This window comes from Podarcis cretensis, assembly GCF_951804945.1.
Source record: "Podarcis cretensis genome assembly, chromosome: 8".
In the NCBI taxonomy this organism is placed as follows: Eukaryota; Metazoa; Chordata; class Lepidosauria; order Squamata; family Lacertidae; genus Podarcis; species Podarcis cretensis.
In genome coordinates, this window is record NC_137177.1 from 56,998,447 (window position 1) to 57,012,880 (window position 14,434).

The 14,434-nt window shown below is 42.8% G+C and overlaps 2 protein-coding genes across 3 annotated transcripts in view; one reads left to right on the top strand and one right to left on the bottom strand.

The window, feature by feature from the left end:
* The window catches only part of SDR42E1 (short chain dehydrogenase/reductase family 42E, member 1), a 582,710-nt gene that overhangs the window by 442,390 nt on the left and 125,886 nt on the right, over positions 1–14,434 (bottom strand). The window lies entirely within an intron of this gene.
* CDH13 (cadherin 13) overlaps positions 1–14,434 on the top strand; it is a 687,354-nt gene that overhangs the window by 199,579 nt on the left and 473,341 nt on the right. For both annotated transcript variants that reach the window (XM_079988791.1, XM_079988792.1), the window contains exon 2: positions 8,436–8,547. In XM_079988791.1, the coding sequence (XP_079844917.1) occupies positions 8,436–8,547 (112 nt within the window). The remainder of the gene's footprint in view (positions 1–8,435; positions 8,548–14,434) is intronic.

Genomic DNA, 14,434 nt, shown 5'->3' on the forward strand with positions numbered 1-14,434 from the left:
GCTAAATAGGCAAACAAAAGCATTGAAGGGCCTGCAAATGAAATTCCCTGTAGCAAAGGCACTTTCAGTTGAAGCAGATCTATCCAAAATCCAAAATGGCAGGACAAATGTCCCACAAATCTGTCATAATGGGTCTTGAGTTCCAGATGGAGCTCTTTGGGGAATTTTGCACATGTAGTGCAGACACCTGCTTAAAAGTGTGATCCTCACAATGTGCTTCTTATAACTGACTTAAGTTTTAGATGGCTCCTCAAGCATATCTGTCTGTCGCTAAATCACCTTCTTAATGGTCCACTGTCAGGTTTTCCTGTCTTTGACTATCCTGTGTGTGATAAAACAAGATTATAATAAACACATCATTTCTTTTATGAGTCCTTTTTCTTATAAAATTTTCCCTGGCGCTATATGGCTCGTCTAAAGAGATTGTCATGTTCCAATTCCAGTTAATGGAAGCCTATTGCTGCCATACCTTTTTAGTGGGAAGAGAGCTTGGAATTCATATGAGCCAATAAAGTTCCCGTAATTTGCATTTTCATAACCCACCTTTCAGTGTTCCAAGTGTGACTTTCACTCTTAGGACAGAGCCTGGCTGTAAAAAGGAAAGGAAAGGCCCTTTAAAGGAATATTTGTCATCTCAGAAGGATCTTGCTGCCAAATCTTAATAGCATTTCTCACAAAAATGACTTCAATTCACTATCTGATGTGGAAGCAACACCGTAGAGGTTATGAAGAGAAGTTTCTTGAATTATCACTGGGTTGTTGGGTGTCTTTTTCCTCTCTCTCTCTCAATCTCTCTCTCTCTCTCTCTCTCTCTCTCTCTCTCTCTCTCTCTTTAAAAAAGAAGGGAAATGTGGAAGAGGATTAAATTCTATGCACACAAATCCAACGGCCCACCACAACTCAATGCACACACAGCATTGCATGGAACTGTTGAATGGTAAAATATGATCACTGCAGCTTTCGTAGCCTGCCATGGCCAGACCTTTGATGCTTTATCACTCAACAGCTGTCCATCAAAACTGGCATAAATAATGTGGGCAGGTGGGACAGCAGTTGCAGCAAAGCAGATCTATGACTTCTGAGCATGTCCCCCCGGGGTTGCCAATCATGTGGGGGAGGAGGGACAAATCCATCTATTTCCATGACAGGGAAGGATGCGTGAGTGTGAAGAAACTGCAAAGTAAAACTCACGTTCATTGTCCAGTTTTGCATCTGGACTTGACCACCACTTGAATGTGGCCCCAGAATGTGGCCCCAGAAGGCTGCTGAGATTATGTCAGGGACTGGCAGAGCTCTGAGGAGTGGGTGGAAGAGGTACCAGGGCCAGAGGTGGATCCATGGGAAGTGGGTAGCGATTTATGGGGTTTTGTGACTCCCGTGTGGCAGGAGCCAGAACTGGAGGATAGGGAGGGGTGTGAGCAATTGGAGATGGGGAAGGAAAGACACAGCACAGCAGGTGGAGGGGGCTGGCAGAATCCCCTCCATCCTCGCCCACACTGTCCCCCAGGACCAGAAGAGCCTTGAAGAGGAAGGCACAGCAACAACTTCCGTGATAGAGAAATCGCAAGTTGCTTGTGCTCTCACTGTCAGACAAAGGTACTTAAATTTGTGTGTGGGAATGATTCCACCATTACTCCAGCAGTCTACCTCAGAGTGCAAGCCCAGGGAGGGGCGCCAGCTACAGTACCAAGCCACTAGAAGCATGTGTGTGCATGCTTAGTGCACCTCAGGAAGTTCATGCTTTGTCAGTAAAGAATTAAAACTGCTGGCCATTTGCCCTCCTTGTGTGCTTGGGTTATGAATGCTGCAGGTTGTGCGTTTTTGGGTTGCGGGCTGCGGGCTACGCTGAACCCAGAAGTACCGGAACGGGTTACTTCCTAGTTTCAGCGCATACACAGAAGTGCCAAATGATGTCATATGCATGTGCAGACACGGCGCTTCAGGCTGCAAATGCTGCGGGTTGCAAACATGCCTTCTGCATGGATCACGTTCGCAACCCGAGGTATGACTGTACAGCAATGTAGCCCTCAGGCTTCAACAGGCTCCCCAACCATGGAGAAGACAATGTTTGTCTACAGTGGAGGCTGTTCCATTTAGGTGAATGGGGCACTGCCCCACCAAGCTCCAGTTCCCCCTCAGCAAGTCCCCACAGGCCTACCTTCTTACATACAACCAATCAGGGGTCGGGCACTGCTGGTCAGCTTCCTCCTTCTTAATGTTGCCTTTGGAAAACTCAACAGGAAGGAGGATGGGGACAAAGCTAGAATTAGTTTGCACTGCCTATCATTGGCTTCCTGGCTCCACCTACTTTTGGCCTCTCTGCTTTCTGCATCATGAGTCCCAATGGGCAACAAGACACTACTGGTTGGTTAGCTGGGCCAATGACCTATCTCAGGATATGGCATTTTCTACATTCCTGGCATTGAGGACAGAAAGTTACCTAACTTTCTCCATTGACTGCTCAGGTGTTTGGGTTTTTTTGAACAGTTTCTTTGCACAATGAGCCCTGTGTTGCATTAATAATCCCAGCCAAAAATTCATGCTGGCAGATGGCTGGGTGCACCACTGGAGCCCCACTTAAGATGATTTTGAGGGCTGAACTGGTGCTTAAGTTATGGGCGGCCATCTAATTGCCACCCGGATGTGCCGAGACACTTTCAGCTTTTGAAATGAAATTAGCAGTCTGGAGCTTATGGCTTTATGATCTAATGCCCCTGAAGGTGATAAATAATGGAGAAGAGTTACAGTGGAACAAGTTGAGAAAATGATTTCTAAACCTGAAATTGCCCAATCTATTTTGATGACATTGAGACCAGCTAGTTGGAAATTAATTTTATGTTCTGTGCAGCAGCTTGTTTCAGAGGCTATCTCCCTGCTGTTAAGAAACTCTCTGGAATGCCTCTGGAGGGGGAAAGAAAGGAATAAAGAAAGAAAAGAGAGGAGGAGAAATGAGTCCATAAACTGATTTTCTGATGGACGGGAATTGCTAGCTTTTTTGAGCAAAACTCTGTCCCTACTTAATACTTGCAGGATCAGAAGAAGTTCAACAAGTGCAGCATGTTGTGTCAACATGATTATCCTGTGATAGAAGGAAGTTTCACTTCCTGAATCTTTGCCACCATTAGCTCAACAGTTGCGAGTTATGGCAAATTATTTCTTCACTTAAAAGCGTAAGAAGAGCTGGTGCAGCAATAAAATGGCTAGCACATTTGCAAAGCTAAACAGGGTCTGGTATGGTTTCAAATTGGATGGGGAAATCGCGTGTTGAGAACCCTGCATTGCAGGGGTTGGACTAAATGACCCTTTGGGTCCACAAGTCTATGATTCTATGATATCCAGCATCCTATTCTCACAGTAGCCAACCATCTGCCTGTGAGAAACCTGCAAGCAAGATTAGAGCACGCCTGTATTTTCCTATCAACTGGTATTCAGAAGCATTACTGCCTCCGACCATGGAAGCAGAGCATAGCGATTGATAACTTTGTCCTCCATGTATTTCTTCAATCCTCTTTTAAAGCCATCCATATTGGTGATCCTTATTGCTTCCTATGGGAATGAGTTCCATCATTTACTTGTGTGCTGTGTGAAGAAGTACTTTTTAATATCTGCCCTGGATCTAGCATTCAGCTTCATTGGATGCCCATGAGTTCTAGTGTTATGGGAGAGGGAGAAAGCACGTCTCTATTGCAAGACATAGAGGTGGTCTCCAACTTGGATAAATTTTGAAGAGGCTCAGATTGGGTGCTAGCCAGTATTGGAGGCACAAGACTTTTCCTCTGATTGATAAACCGTTTGCAGCAGGGGTGTTGTTAACACCCTCAACTGTACTTTGTTAATGAAATGAATGTTATAGGTTAAACAGAGTATGTGTCCTTACCCCCTTCAATGTTTTCATGGTAGGTTCTTTTCTCAGTTTGTATTTATTCTGTTCTGGGGACTGTGAATTTTTCAAAGCAAAGACCTTTAGCAGACAAGACAGCCATTTAATTTCAATAAAGGAATTTTTCACGGTGTATGTGGGTAAGGAACGCGGAAGCAGGCCTGTGCTTTTAAAAGATAATTAATTAAAAACCTTCTGGGTGCAGGTGAATTTGGCACCTTGCCAAGCATCTAGGAGAGAAGAATGTGATGGAAATTGTGCGGCTAGAATGATCTTGTTTTGCAAGAGGGCTGGGCCAGTATCTTGTAATTATTCCCAGGAGAAAGCAGGGCACTTTGGGTCACTTAGATGATCTCTCACACATCCCTTCCAGGATAATTTCTGAAGCCATTCAGGGTACTCATTTCTTTAGTTTGATCTCCACAGTAAGCCAATAACACCTATCTGTTTCTTTGCTGAGAGGTTTGGATAAGAGGTTTTCATTTCTCTCCAAATGCTTTAGTTTTCTGTCCCTTTACCATCTCCAGCTCAAGATTCCATTGATAAGACAGACTGAGAAAAGCAATATTCATGTGATTGTATGTATAAGGATGTAAGAATTTTGGCTTCTCTGTCCCTCTCAAACTTAAGTCCAGTGCTCCATATTTCCACATCAGCTTATGATTTATTTATTTTTTAAAAAAAATATTCCCATGAAGATTCAGCAGCATTGTACAGTGGTACCTTGGGTTACAGACGCTTCAGGTTGCAGTCTACACTAACCCAGAAATAGTACCTCGGGTTAAGAACTTTGCTTCAGGATGAGAACAGAAATTGCACAGTAGCGGCACGGCTGCAGCAGGAGGCCCCATTAGCTAAAGTGGTACCTCAGGTTAAGATTCAGGTTAAGTACGGACCTCCAGAATAAATTAAGGTCTTAACCCGAGGTACCACTGTTGTTGAATTTCTCCAAATGTACACATTTTTATGCAGTTTTGAATATACACAAAATGATTTCCCAAATTATAATGCACAACCTAATGTTCTTTACCTTAGGATTTGGGGAAAAAAATTTAGGGGGCTTGCAAACTGCATAGCAAAACTCTGGGAAGAGTGAATTTGAGTGATTACAGCATTTCAGTTGGTGCATTGTTTCAGAAATTGCATATACAGTATTGTAAGTTTGCCTTTACATGTGAACTGAATCAAATTTCTCCATTCATACCCAGAGAATAAGGTGAGCTACAAACTACTGCTGTCTGAGCACTGTAGGGTGGACCATGGCTTGTTCATTCTGTCCCACTCCTGGCTCCTTCCAATCTTCTAGTTTATCACTTGAACAAAAGGTCAAAGTTGTTGCACACCATTTAGGATGAGGAATATATCCATCTGCTCTGCCTGAGCTCTGCCAACTTGTCTTGGCGTCAAGCTCTCAGGCTACCGGCTGAGATACATTTAAGTGAGAGGAATGGAGTTCAAATGCCAGGTGTGTTAAAAAGCACCCACAACACCAACCAAATAAGTTATTGGGTTGTATGCAGTAGGGTAGTGGCAAATTCAGAAGTTCAGGGCTCCTTCATGACAGCCACTCTGTCTCAAAACCGTGGTTCCTCGCAGCCACACATCCTTCTAAGATTACACTACCTTCTAAGATTATACTTGTTGTTTAGTCGTTTAGTCGTGCCCAACTCTTCGTGACCCCATGGACCAGAGCACGCCAGGCACTCCTGTCTTCCACTGCCTCCTGCAGCTTGGTGAAACTCATGTTGGTAGCTTTGAGAACACTGTCCAACCATCTTGTCCTCTGTTGTCCCCTTCTCCTTGTGCCCTCAGTCTTTCCCAACATTAGGGTCTTTTCCAGAGAGTCTTCTCTTGTCATGATGTGGCCAAAGTATTAGAGCCTCCGCTTCACAATCTGTCCTTCCAGTGAGCACTCAGGGCTGATTTCCTTAAGAATGGAGAGGTTTGATCTTCTTGCAGTCCATGGGACTCTCAAGAGTCTCCTCCAGCACCATAATTCAAAAGCATCAATTCTTCGGCGATCAGCCTTCTTTTATGGTCCAGCTCTCACTTCCATACATCACTACTTGAAAAACCATAGCTTTAACTATAAGGACCTTTGTCGGCAAGGTGATGTCTCTGCTTTTTAAGATGCTGTCTAGGTTTGTCATTGCTTTTCTCTTAAAAAGCAGGCGTCTTTTACTTGGCTGCTGTCACCATATGCAGTGATCATGGAGCCCAAGAAAGTAAAATCTCTCACTGCCTCCATTTCTTCCCCTTCTATTTGCCAGGAGGTGATGGGACCAGTGGCCATAATCTTAGTTTTTATAATGTTGAGCTTCAGACCATATTTTGCGCTCTCCTCTATCACCCTCATTAAAAGGTTCTATATAATTATACAATAATAATAATTTGTGGTGCATTGCAAAGATCAATGCAGACCTCTGTGAACTGCTTTTCAACTAGATATATCTATTTTCTATGAATGTAGGCAAATGATTTAGTGTGCTCCAATATGTTCTTTCAGTGTAACTTATTTCAGTTTTCCTTGAAGTTCTATTGTACATAACAGAACTTGCAAACCATTCTCTTGAAACTGAAACACCTTGTGTTTTCAGTGTTAATGCTTAGCTTTCCAGCAAGTAGAATGACTCTTCCTCGGTGCTCTTCCTCACCTGTATTACTCACCTCCTTGCATATTGATTGGCTCCAAAGAGCACATAGAAAAATACTTCTCAGTTGCTTAAAAGCTCCACTTTCAAGCTGATTGGGCGGCTCTAAGGTGCTGAAACCTCTAGGCCAAGAATGAGTAACCTGTGATGCTCCAGCAGTCATTGTCCCAGACAGCATGGTCAGTAGTCAAGAACAATGGGAGTTGTAGTCCAACAGCATATGGAGAGTCACAGGTTCATCGCCCAAGCTCTTGGCTTCCTGATGGTTTTTCAGAGCCATGTGCGTGCTCCACTGAACCTTTCAAAATATTGGGCAGTATGTGTTTGGCTTGTTTTGTCTCTAGTTTTCCATCATCACAAGCTTGTTCTTTATTTAAGATTACCCAGGAAAATAGCCTTATGAGACTTCAGCTGCACTCAGAGGAATCACTTTGGAAGTGGACTTTGACAAATTCCTTTCTTTTTGCCTTTCTCCTTCCTTTCCTTGGCCAAGCGCTCATACAGTGACAAGGCAGATCAGTGATCTCATACAAACACTGACACAAACTGTACTTAACGTTCACCTTCAGATTCACCTTCCAGCATGCTGCAAACATTTCATTTCAAGTCTTCCTCCAGGTAAACATCTTTTGAATGATAGCCAAAACTGGGCAAATTGTGGCTTATGCTGAAGATGGGAAGTAGTGTTCCTCCCGCCTCCTGCAGGCTATGTTTTCGTCTTCCTCCAAAAGACTGAACAATGAAGCTGTGTCCAGCTGAAAACTTTGTTGTCTTCAGGGCTAGAGTAGTCGTTCTCCAAAGTACCCTATAGGATAGAAGCTCAGTGTTTAGTGTTTTTGCTGTGATGCATTATTCAAGAGTACCACTGTGTTGAAAATGTTCCTATCCTTCCTATGCTGTGCAGTGCAATACATTTTGCTTCCCAATTGCCTGACAGGGAAAGCAATGTCTCCATTGAAGTATTGCTCCATATTACAGATATTGCTTACATCATCTTATTCATCCTTTGCATGCTGGTGGTCCCAGGGTTGACTCATGGGAGCTCCAGTTAAAACTATCTCAGGTTGCCATGTTGGATCAAAATAAATAAAAATAAATAAATCAAACATGCCAACTGATTGGCAGTGGCTCTCAAACATACAGAGTTTTGGACAAGAATCTTTCCCTCTCCTGCCAGGGACTGAGCCTGGGACCTCTTGCAGGCAAAATATGTCCTCTACCATTGAGCATCATTAAACTCCCTGTTCCCCGTTTGCAACATTGGTGGCTGCTTGTGGGAAAGGAAATTGTAAGCTCAATGGTGTCATGGTTGGTAGGTAGCAGCCCATAATGTCCCCGATAATGGCTACTTTGGGCCTTAATTAACAGATTTGCACCATGTACAATTAGTCCCATGGACTCCTCATTGCCTTTCTTCCCCCCAGTGCCCACAGATGTTAACATTTCAAAGACATTTAACAGCTTGCTTCTCAGAGACTGCTTCCGCACACACTGAACATTCATGTCCTGGGAGATTACTGGCACTCAAACACTGAAATCAATGGGCAACCCAATAGGACATACATACACACACACACACACACACACACACCAAAGATGAGTGTCCTGCAATACCTGTTTGATGTGCTTTGTTAACTGCATTAGATTGACTGCATGGGAAATGTATTTATGTCACTTCCTCTTACAGTTTGCATGAAAGCTCCGCAGTACACCCTCAAGGCAAGAACTAGCAAACTTAAAGGGAATTTTTTTAAAGTAACTAGCAAACTTAAAGGAAGGTGTGATGTAAGGGAGCATTTTTAATCTCGTGGAAAGTTAAATCCAAACCTGCTATCATTTGCAGAAGCCAGCATGAGCGGTGAACAAGCAGATATGAAAAGTCATTTTCCCCTTTGTTTTCTCAGGTGCTGCTGCATGTGTTCACGGAAGATTTAGAATGCATCCCTGGATTCCAACAAAAGGTTTTTCATATTGAACACCCATCTGCATTCATGGCGGACCAGCCGATTCTGAATTGTAAGGAAGCTTATTTTCATATGTCATTTCTGCACACGCACACAAATTGTATTAACCACAGCCTGTGTGTTCCTATCATTTTTGGAATATATCAGAAAATTCATTGTCCTTGTGACAGGCTCCCCTCTGTTGTTCCTACAGGAGTGTGATTACTTCTATTTATTTTATTATTATTATTTTGAAAGAGGGAGAGGCTTTTTCTAAGCCCGTATTAATACAGACTTTTCTTTGTATTATGGCTCTGTGTTAAGTAGTTCCTGTCCATTAATTAATGGTTGGCTTGAATATTGATGTGGACACTGGGAATAATCACTGTACCCTTTCTCCTGAATTATTTGGTTCTTGAATTAATTTGTTGGTTTTGTGCTGATAACGAGTGACTATGATAGAGAACCTTGAGTTGCAACTGAGTGTGTGTCTTGCAACTTGTCCACAAGATGTTCCTGCTATGTGTTTAACCTCAGAATGTGCTACTCAAACCTTTCCAGACATTTTCTTATCCTCTGCATTTGAACCTCTGGTGACCAACTGCTATTGCTAGCTGGGAGTATGAATGAACTGCATGGCCAAATTCCATTTCCAGTAGACAGGTGTTGCATTAAAGTGCTGGCACTGATGAGAAGAGGCTTTGTGTGCTTGGCAAGCAGATAGCACAAGGCTAAATGGTCCATAAAGTCTTAACTGTGCTTTCTGCACTTGAGTTGTTTGATCAAGGTACTAAGGGGGAACTGGAGAACATGTAGTGGTGTTGCCATTCATATTTCTGGAGGTTTCATGACCGATGGGTGAAGTGTTGCATCCACAAATGTCTTGGATTTGAGCCAAGGTTGTCCAAATATAGTGTTGGTGGGATTTCTCATAGAGGAACTACAGAAAGCCTCAACTGCATAAGACTCTTGATACGTGGTTTGGAAGAGTTTTTTTCACTTGTCTCTGTGGTGACAAAAGTTAATGGTTCCTAATGCCTGGGTGGAGCCAGGAAGCTAAGCTTGAACGCTGAGAAGATGGAGATGCTGTGGGTTGATGGTTCCAATGTGCAGAAGATGAGAGTTGCCTGTGCTAGATAGAATTGCACTCTCTCTGAAAGAACAGATTCAGAGTTTGTGGGTGCTCCTGCACCAATATTGGTGGCTCAGGTAGCCTCAGTGACTAGGGATGCCTTTTACCAGCTACAGCTGCTATACCAGCTATGGCCATTTTTGGACAGAGATTGTCTGGCCACCATGATTCATGTTAGGCTAAAGACTCAATTACTGCAATGCATGCTGTGTGGGGCTACCCTTGAGCTGCCCAGAGTGACTGGGCAAACCCAGCTGGATGGGCAGGGTATAAAAAAATAAGTTGTTGTTGTTGTTGTTGTTGTTGTTGTTGTCCAGAGACACCTGCTGGTGCAAAATGCTGCAGCTAGATTTTTGATGGGAACAGACTATCACCAGCATGGAACTCCAGTGTGAAAAGCTTGCATTGGATTCCCATACCCTACCAGGCCAGGTTCAAGGTTCTTATATTAATTAACAAATCCCTTCATAACTTGGGTCCAGGAAACCTCAGGGACTGCCTGATCCATTATATCCCTGCTTGGCCACTAGGGTCTTTGAGGAAGTCCCTGTTAGTGGTCCCCCATGGCTGCGTTGCATGGCTTGTATCCACAGAGGGTCATGTGTTCACTATTGTGCCACTTGAAATCAGAAAGGCCCTTTCCCTGTTGAACTTTTGGCACTTACTGATCACTTCTTTATCCTTCAACAGGCTTTTAATTGAATTCTGTTTTTATTGTTTTAATTCATTTTTAACTATTTTTAGAATTGCTTTTTTAGTCTCCTGTACACTGCTTAGAGACAACTGTTATTAAGTGGCATACAAATCACTGTAATAAATAAATAAATAGATGCTTGATGACCACCGTTCTCAAGGTGTGCGAAGCAAACCTTGTGCATTCATAGCAGTTTGCTGGGGAATGACCTGACTTGTTCTCTGCCTGTTTTTCATATGTGCCATCCTTGGACAGAAGGAACAATGCAACTCTTCCATGTTTCCCAGTTAGTGTGATATAGACATATCTTAGCAATGCATGCTCTCAGTGATACTGGATCTGCATATTGTAGGGAATCTTGAATTCCCAAATAATTCTCCCTGTAAAAAATTAAAGTGAGTCGAAATGCTCTCAGTGATTTTCAGTATCCACTTCCTTTGAACAAAAGGGAGCTTTAGCTGTCTAGTCGTCATTACTATTGGACATCTTGTTTTGATGTTCAAGAGGCTCTCAAGGATATTTGATCCTTCTAGGTTGTGTGTGTAAAAGGATTCTGCCTGTGTCTTACTGTGCTTGTTTCAAGGATAGTGCACATGTTGTTCTAGAAGAACATGCTCTAACATCATATCCCCCAAGATCCTTTCCTTTTAAGGGCACATATGCTTGGTTTTTGAACATCATTCATTCAAAAGGACTGTGGCTCAGTGACACAGCACATGCTTTGTATAGAGAACCCAGATACAATCCCTGGCATCTCCATGTAGGGACTGGGATGACTCCTGCCTAAAAACTCTGGTCAGTGTAGTCAGTAATGAGCCAGATGAACAAATGGTCTGACTTGGTATAAGGCAGTTCTTTGTGTTCTAATACCCCACTCCACCCCATGCTCAATAGACTCTAGGGCTTAATATGACTTCCCAAGAATAATTTTGGTCATGCAAATCTTTCTTCCTTTCCTTGACCCCTGACCATTAGGTCCAGTCATGACCGACTCTGGGGATGTGGCACTCATCTCGCTTTATTGGCTGAGGGAGCCGGCATACAGCTTCCGGGTCATGCGGCCAGCATGACTAAGCCGCTTCTGGGGTACCAGAGCAGCGCACGGAAACACTGTTTACCTTCCTGCCGGAGAGGTACCTATTTATCTACTTGCACTTTGACGTGCTTTCGAACTGCTAGGATGGCAGGAGCAGGGACCGAGCAATGGGTGCTCACCCCATTGCGGGGATTCGAATCGCGACCTTCTGATCGGCAAGTCCTAGGCTCTGTGGTTTAACCCACAGCGCCACCCGCATCTCAATCATGCAAATCTTAATGCCAAGCTAATAAAGGTACACTCCACCATATTTAATACTACTCGAAGGTACGAAGGTAAGTGTTGATAAATTCACTGGAATGTTTCAAAAAATAATGTAGACCGCTTAGTTCTGCCATGCTTTTGAAATTATGGAAACAAGGCAAGGATATGCTACAGTGTAAGTTTCCATCATACACTGAAGATGTACCTTTTTACCATGATTTTTGACAGTTAAGGTATTCTTGTAGAACTTCCTCTTCTCTTTTGGTTAATATATACCATGTTGTTTCTGCTTGGGATTTTTTTAAAAAATGATCATTCTATACCTACAGTATTTTACTTTTCCTCCTGCTCCTCCTTGTCCTTTTCCTGCCTCCCCTTTAATTCTATGGTTGTATTGCTGTAACCAGTCCTGGAAGCTTATGGTGAAGGGTGGGTAGGAAATCTTATCAGTAATTAAATAAAAATTTCCTCAGAAACTTAGGGGGCGGGAGGAAAAGAGGGAGGGAGAGAAAGAGGACTGGTTGTTAATTTGAATGAGCATTTTGGCCATAGTTCCCAAGGGGACTTAGAGGTCTCAAATCAAGCCGGAGGAAACAGCCTCATTTTTTTGCCTTTTGCCATTGGCCACCTCAAAGTGATGTGCAGTTGGAGGGTGTCTGATTCAAATGTCTTGTTGGTTTTTTCTTTTCTCTGTGTTTGATCCTATAGAAAGGAAAAGCTGTTTCAGCCATATCCAATTGCTGCTTCTGTGATAACCAGCAAGTGGCACTGGTGTGAAACTGGCATAATAATTAAGACACCATTTTTAATATTAAGTCAAGGAAAGACAAAGCAAGGCTGTTGCTTGTTATCTTGTTGTTATTATTGGTTTCTATTGATTTATTGGTTTGTTTATTGCCTGAATAGGATATTCTGTTTCTTAATTTCTTAATGTTTGATGTTTTATTGTGGTTTTATATATGATGTAGGCTGCCCCGGTAGCTGGGGAAACCATAAATATAATAAAATTATATGTATAAAACTATAATAATAATAATAATAATAATAATAATAATAATAATAGTCTCTTAGTGATCTAAGAAATCAGGCAGTTCTACTCATCAGAGACACCAAATTGGTATGATATATCATATTCCACTTCAGTGGAATGTTGGCCCTACACTTCTAGCCAATTTAATCAGATCAGAAGTTCTAGGTCTCAGTCATGATGGATTAAAGCCTGCATTCTCATTAGCCACAAGGGGCATCAAGGCAATCCACTGTGCCACACTCTGGGTGAAGTCAGCCCACCACTAGCCTGCATTAGTGCAGTAGATGCATTGGATGCATGAGGCCACCTGGAGAGAGTGAATTGCCTGAGGCAACATTCATGCCACACCCTGAAAGCACTACCATACCACTTTAAAAAGTCATGGCTCCTCCCCCAAGAATTCTGGGGTTTGTAGTATGTTAAGAGTGCTGAGAGTTGTTAGGAGATCCCTGTTCCCCTCCCAGAGCTCCAGTTCCCATGATAGTTTAACAACCAATCCCTCTTCAATGGAAACTTTGGGAATTAAAGCTCTTCAAGGAGAATATCCTAACAACTCTCAGCACCCTTTATAAAGTGCAGCTCGCATAATTATTGGAGGGATGCCATGGCTGATCAGAATGTATGTGCTTTAAATGTGTCTTAAGTCAGTGGTATGGAACCTCCAGATCCAAGGTTGATGTATCTTTCATAGCAAGTGTCCCAGAGTCCCTACCAGGAGCAGCCAATTCCCTTTGGTCCCAACATCTACTGGGCTCAGCTGGGGCCACCCATTCCTCTCCCAATTAGGAGAGGCATGTGTGCAACTGGAAGGTTGGGAAAATAACAGGTCAATTATTTTAGCCTCTCCTCAAAATCTTTGAAGCTCTGGGAATTCGATCCACATATTTTCAGTGTGGAATGAGAGCAGTGTCCTTCTTGAGGGGATAGCTTAGCAGAATGAGATAAGAGATAAGGACAAGCGGGTGTAATCAAACCCCAAGATGGATCAGTGCCGAAGAAGTGCCCCTAAACCAGAGGCTTTCCAGCCGACTCATCAATATTTTTTATTGTCTGTTTGACTAGGCTGAGCACTTTTTTTAATGTTGCCATTACTCAAGAACAGTGTAATTTAGTCATTGCATCTGCATGTGCAGCCCACCATGAGTATGTAAATTAATAGAGCAAATATGCAAAGCAAGTCTAACGGTGATTGCTTTTGTAGTCTTCAATAAACAGAGTACTTTTAATTCTCAGCTGAAGATTGAAAAGAACAGTCATATTTTGTTGTAGGGGAACATCTATCTCCCCCTCCCCATGCTCTGCAAATCCCTTTGATATTTTTAATTTAAACAGAAACATGCCACACATACCGTTGCCACTGTTTCCGTCAGTAATTAAGAAAGGGGCTTTTTTTTTTTTACTTCCTTCTTATGTATTTACTACTTAGTTGTAAATGCCCTTGTGTTCATTAATCATGAAAGTTACGAGGGGAAAGAAAGAGGCAGAAGTGAAGAGCCCTCTCTCTCTCTCTCTCTTTATTATTTGCATGCAGGCTGAAGCAATAAAAAAGTTTGCTTCCCACATTCAACAACCTTTTAAAATGCCTTGTAGTGAGATATAAAACAAAGTGCAATAAAGAAGTTTGAAACAGGGTGGGGAGATGAATGTTTTGCCTATTAATCTATGAAGGAGAAGGTATCATGAGAATGTAGGGAGAGCCTGCTGGATCAAGCCATCAAGTCCAGCTTTCTGTTCTCAACAATGGCTGTCCAGATACCTCTGGGAAACCTACAAGCAGGACCTGAGCACAAAAGTGCTGCTGGAT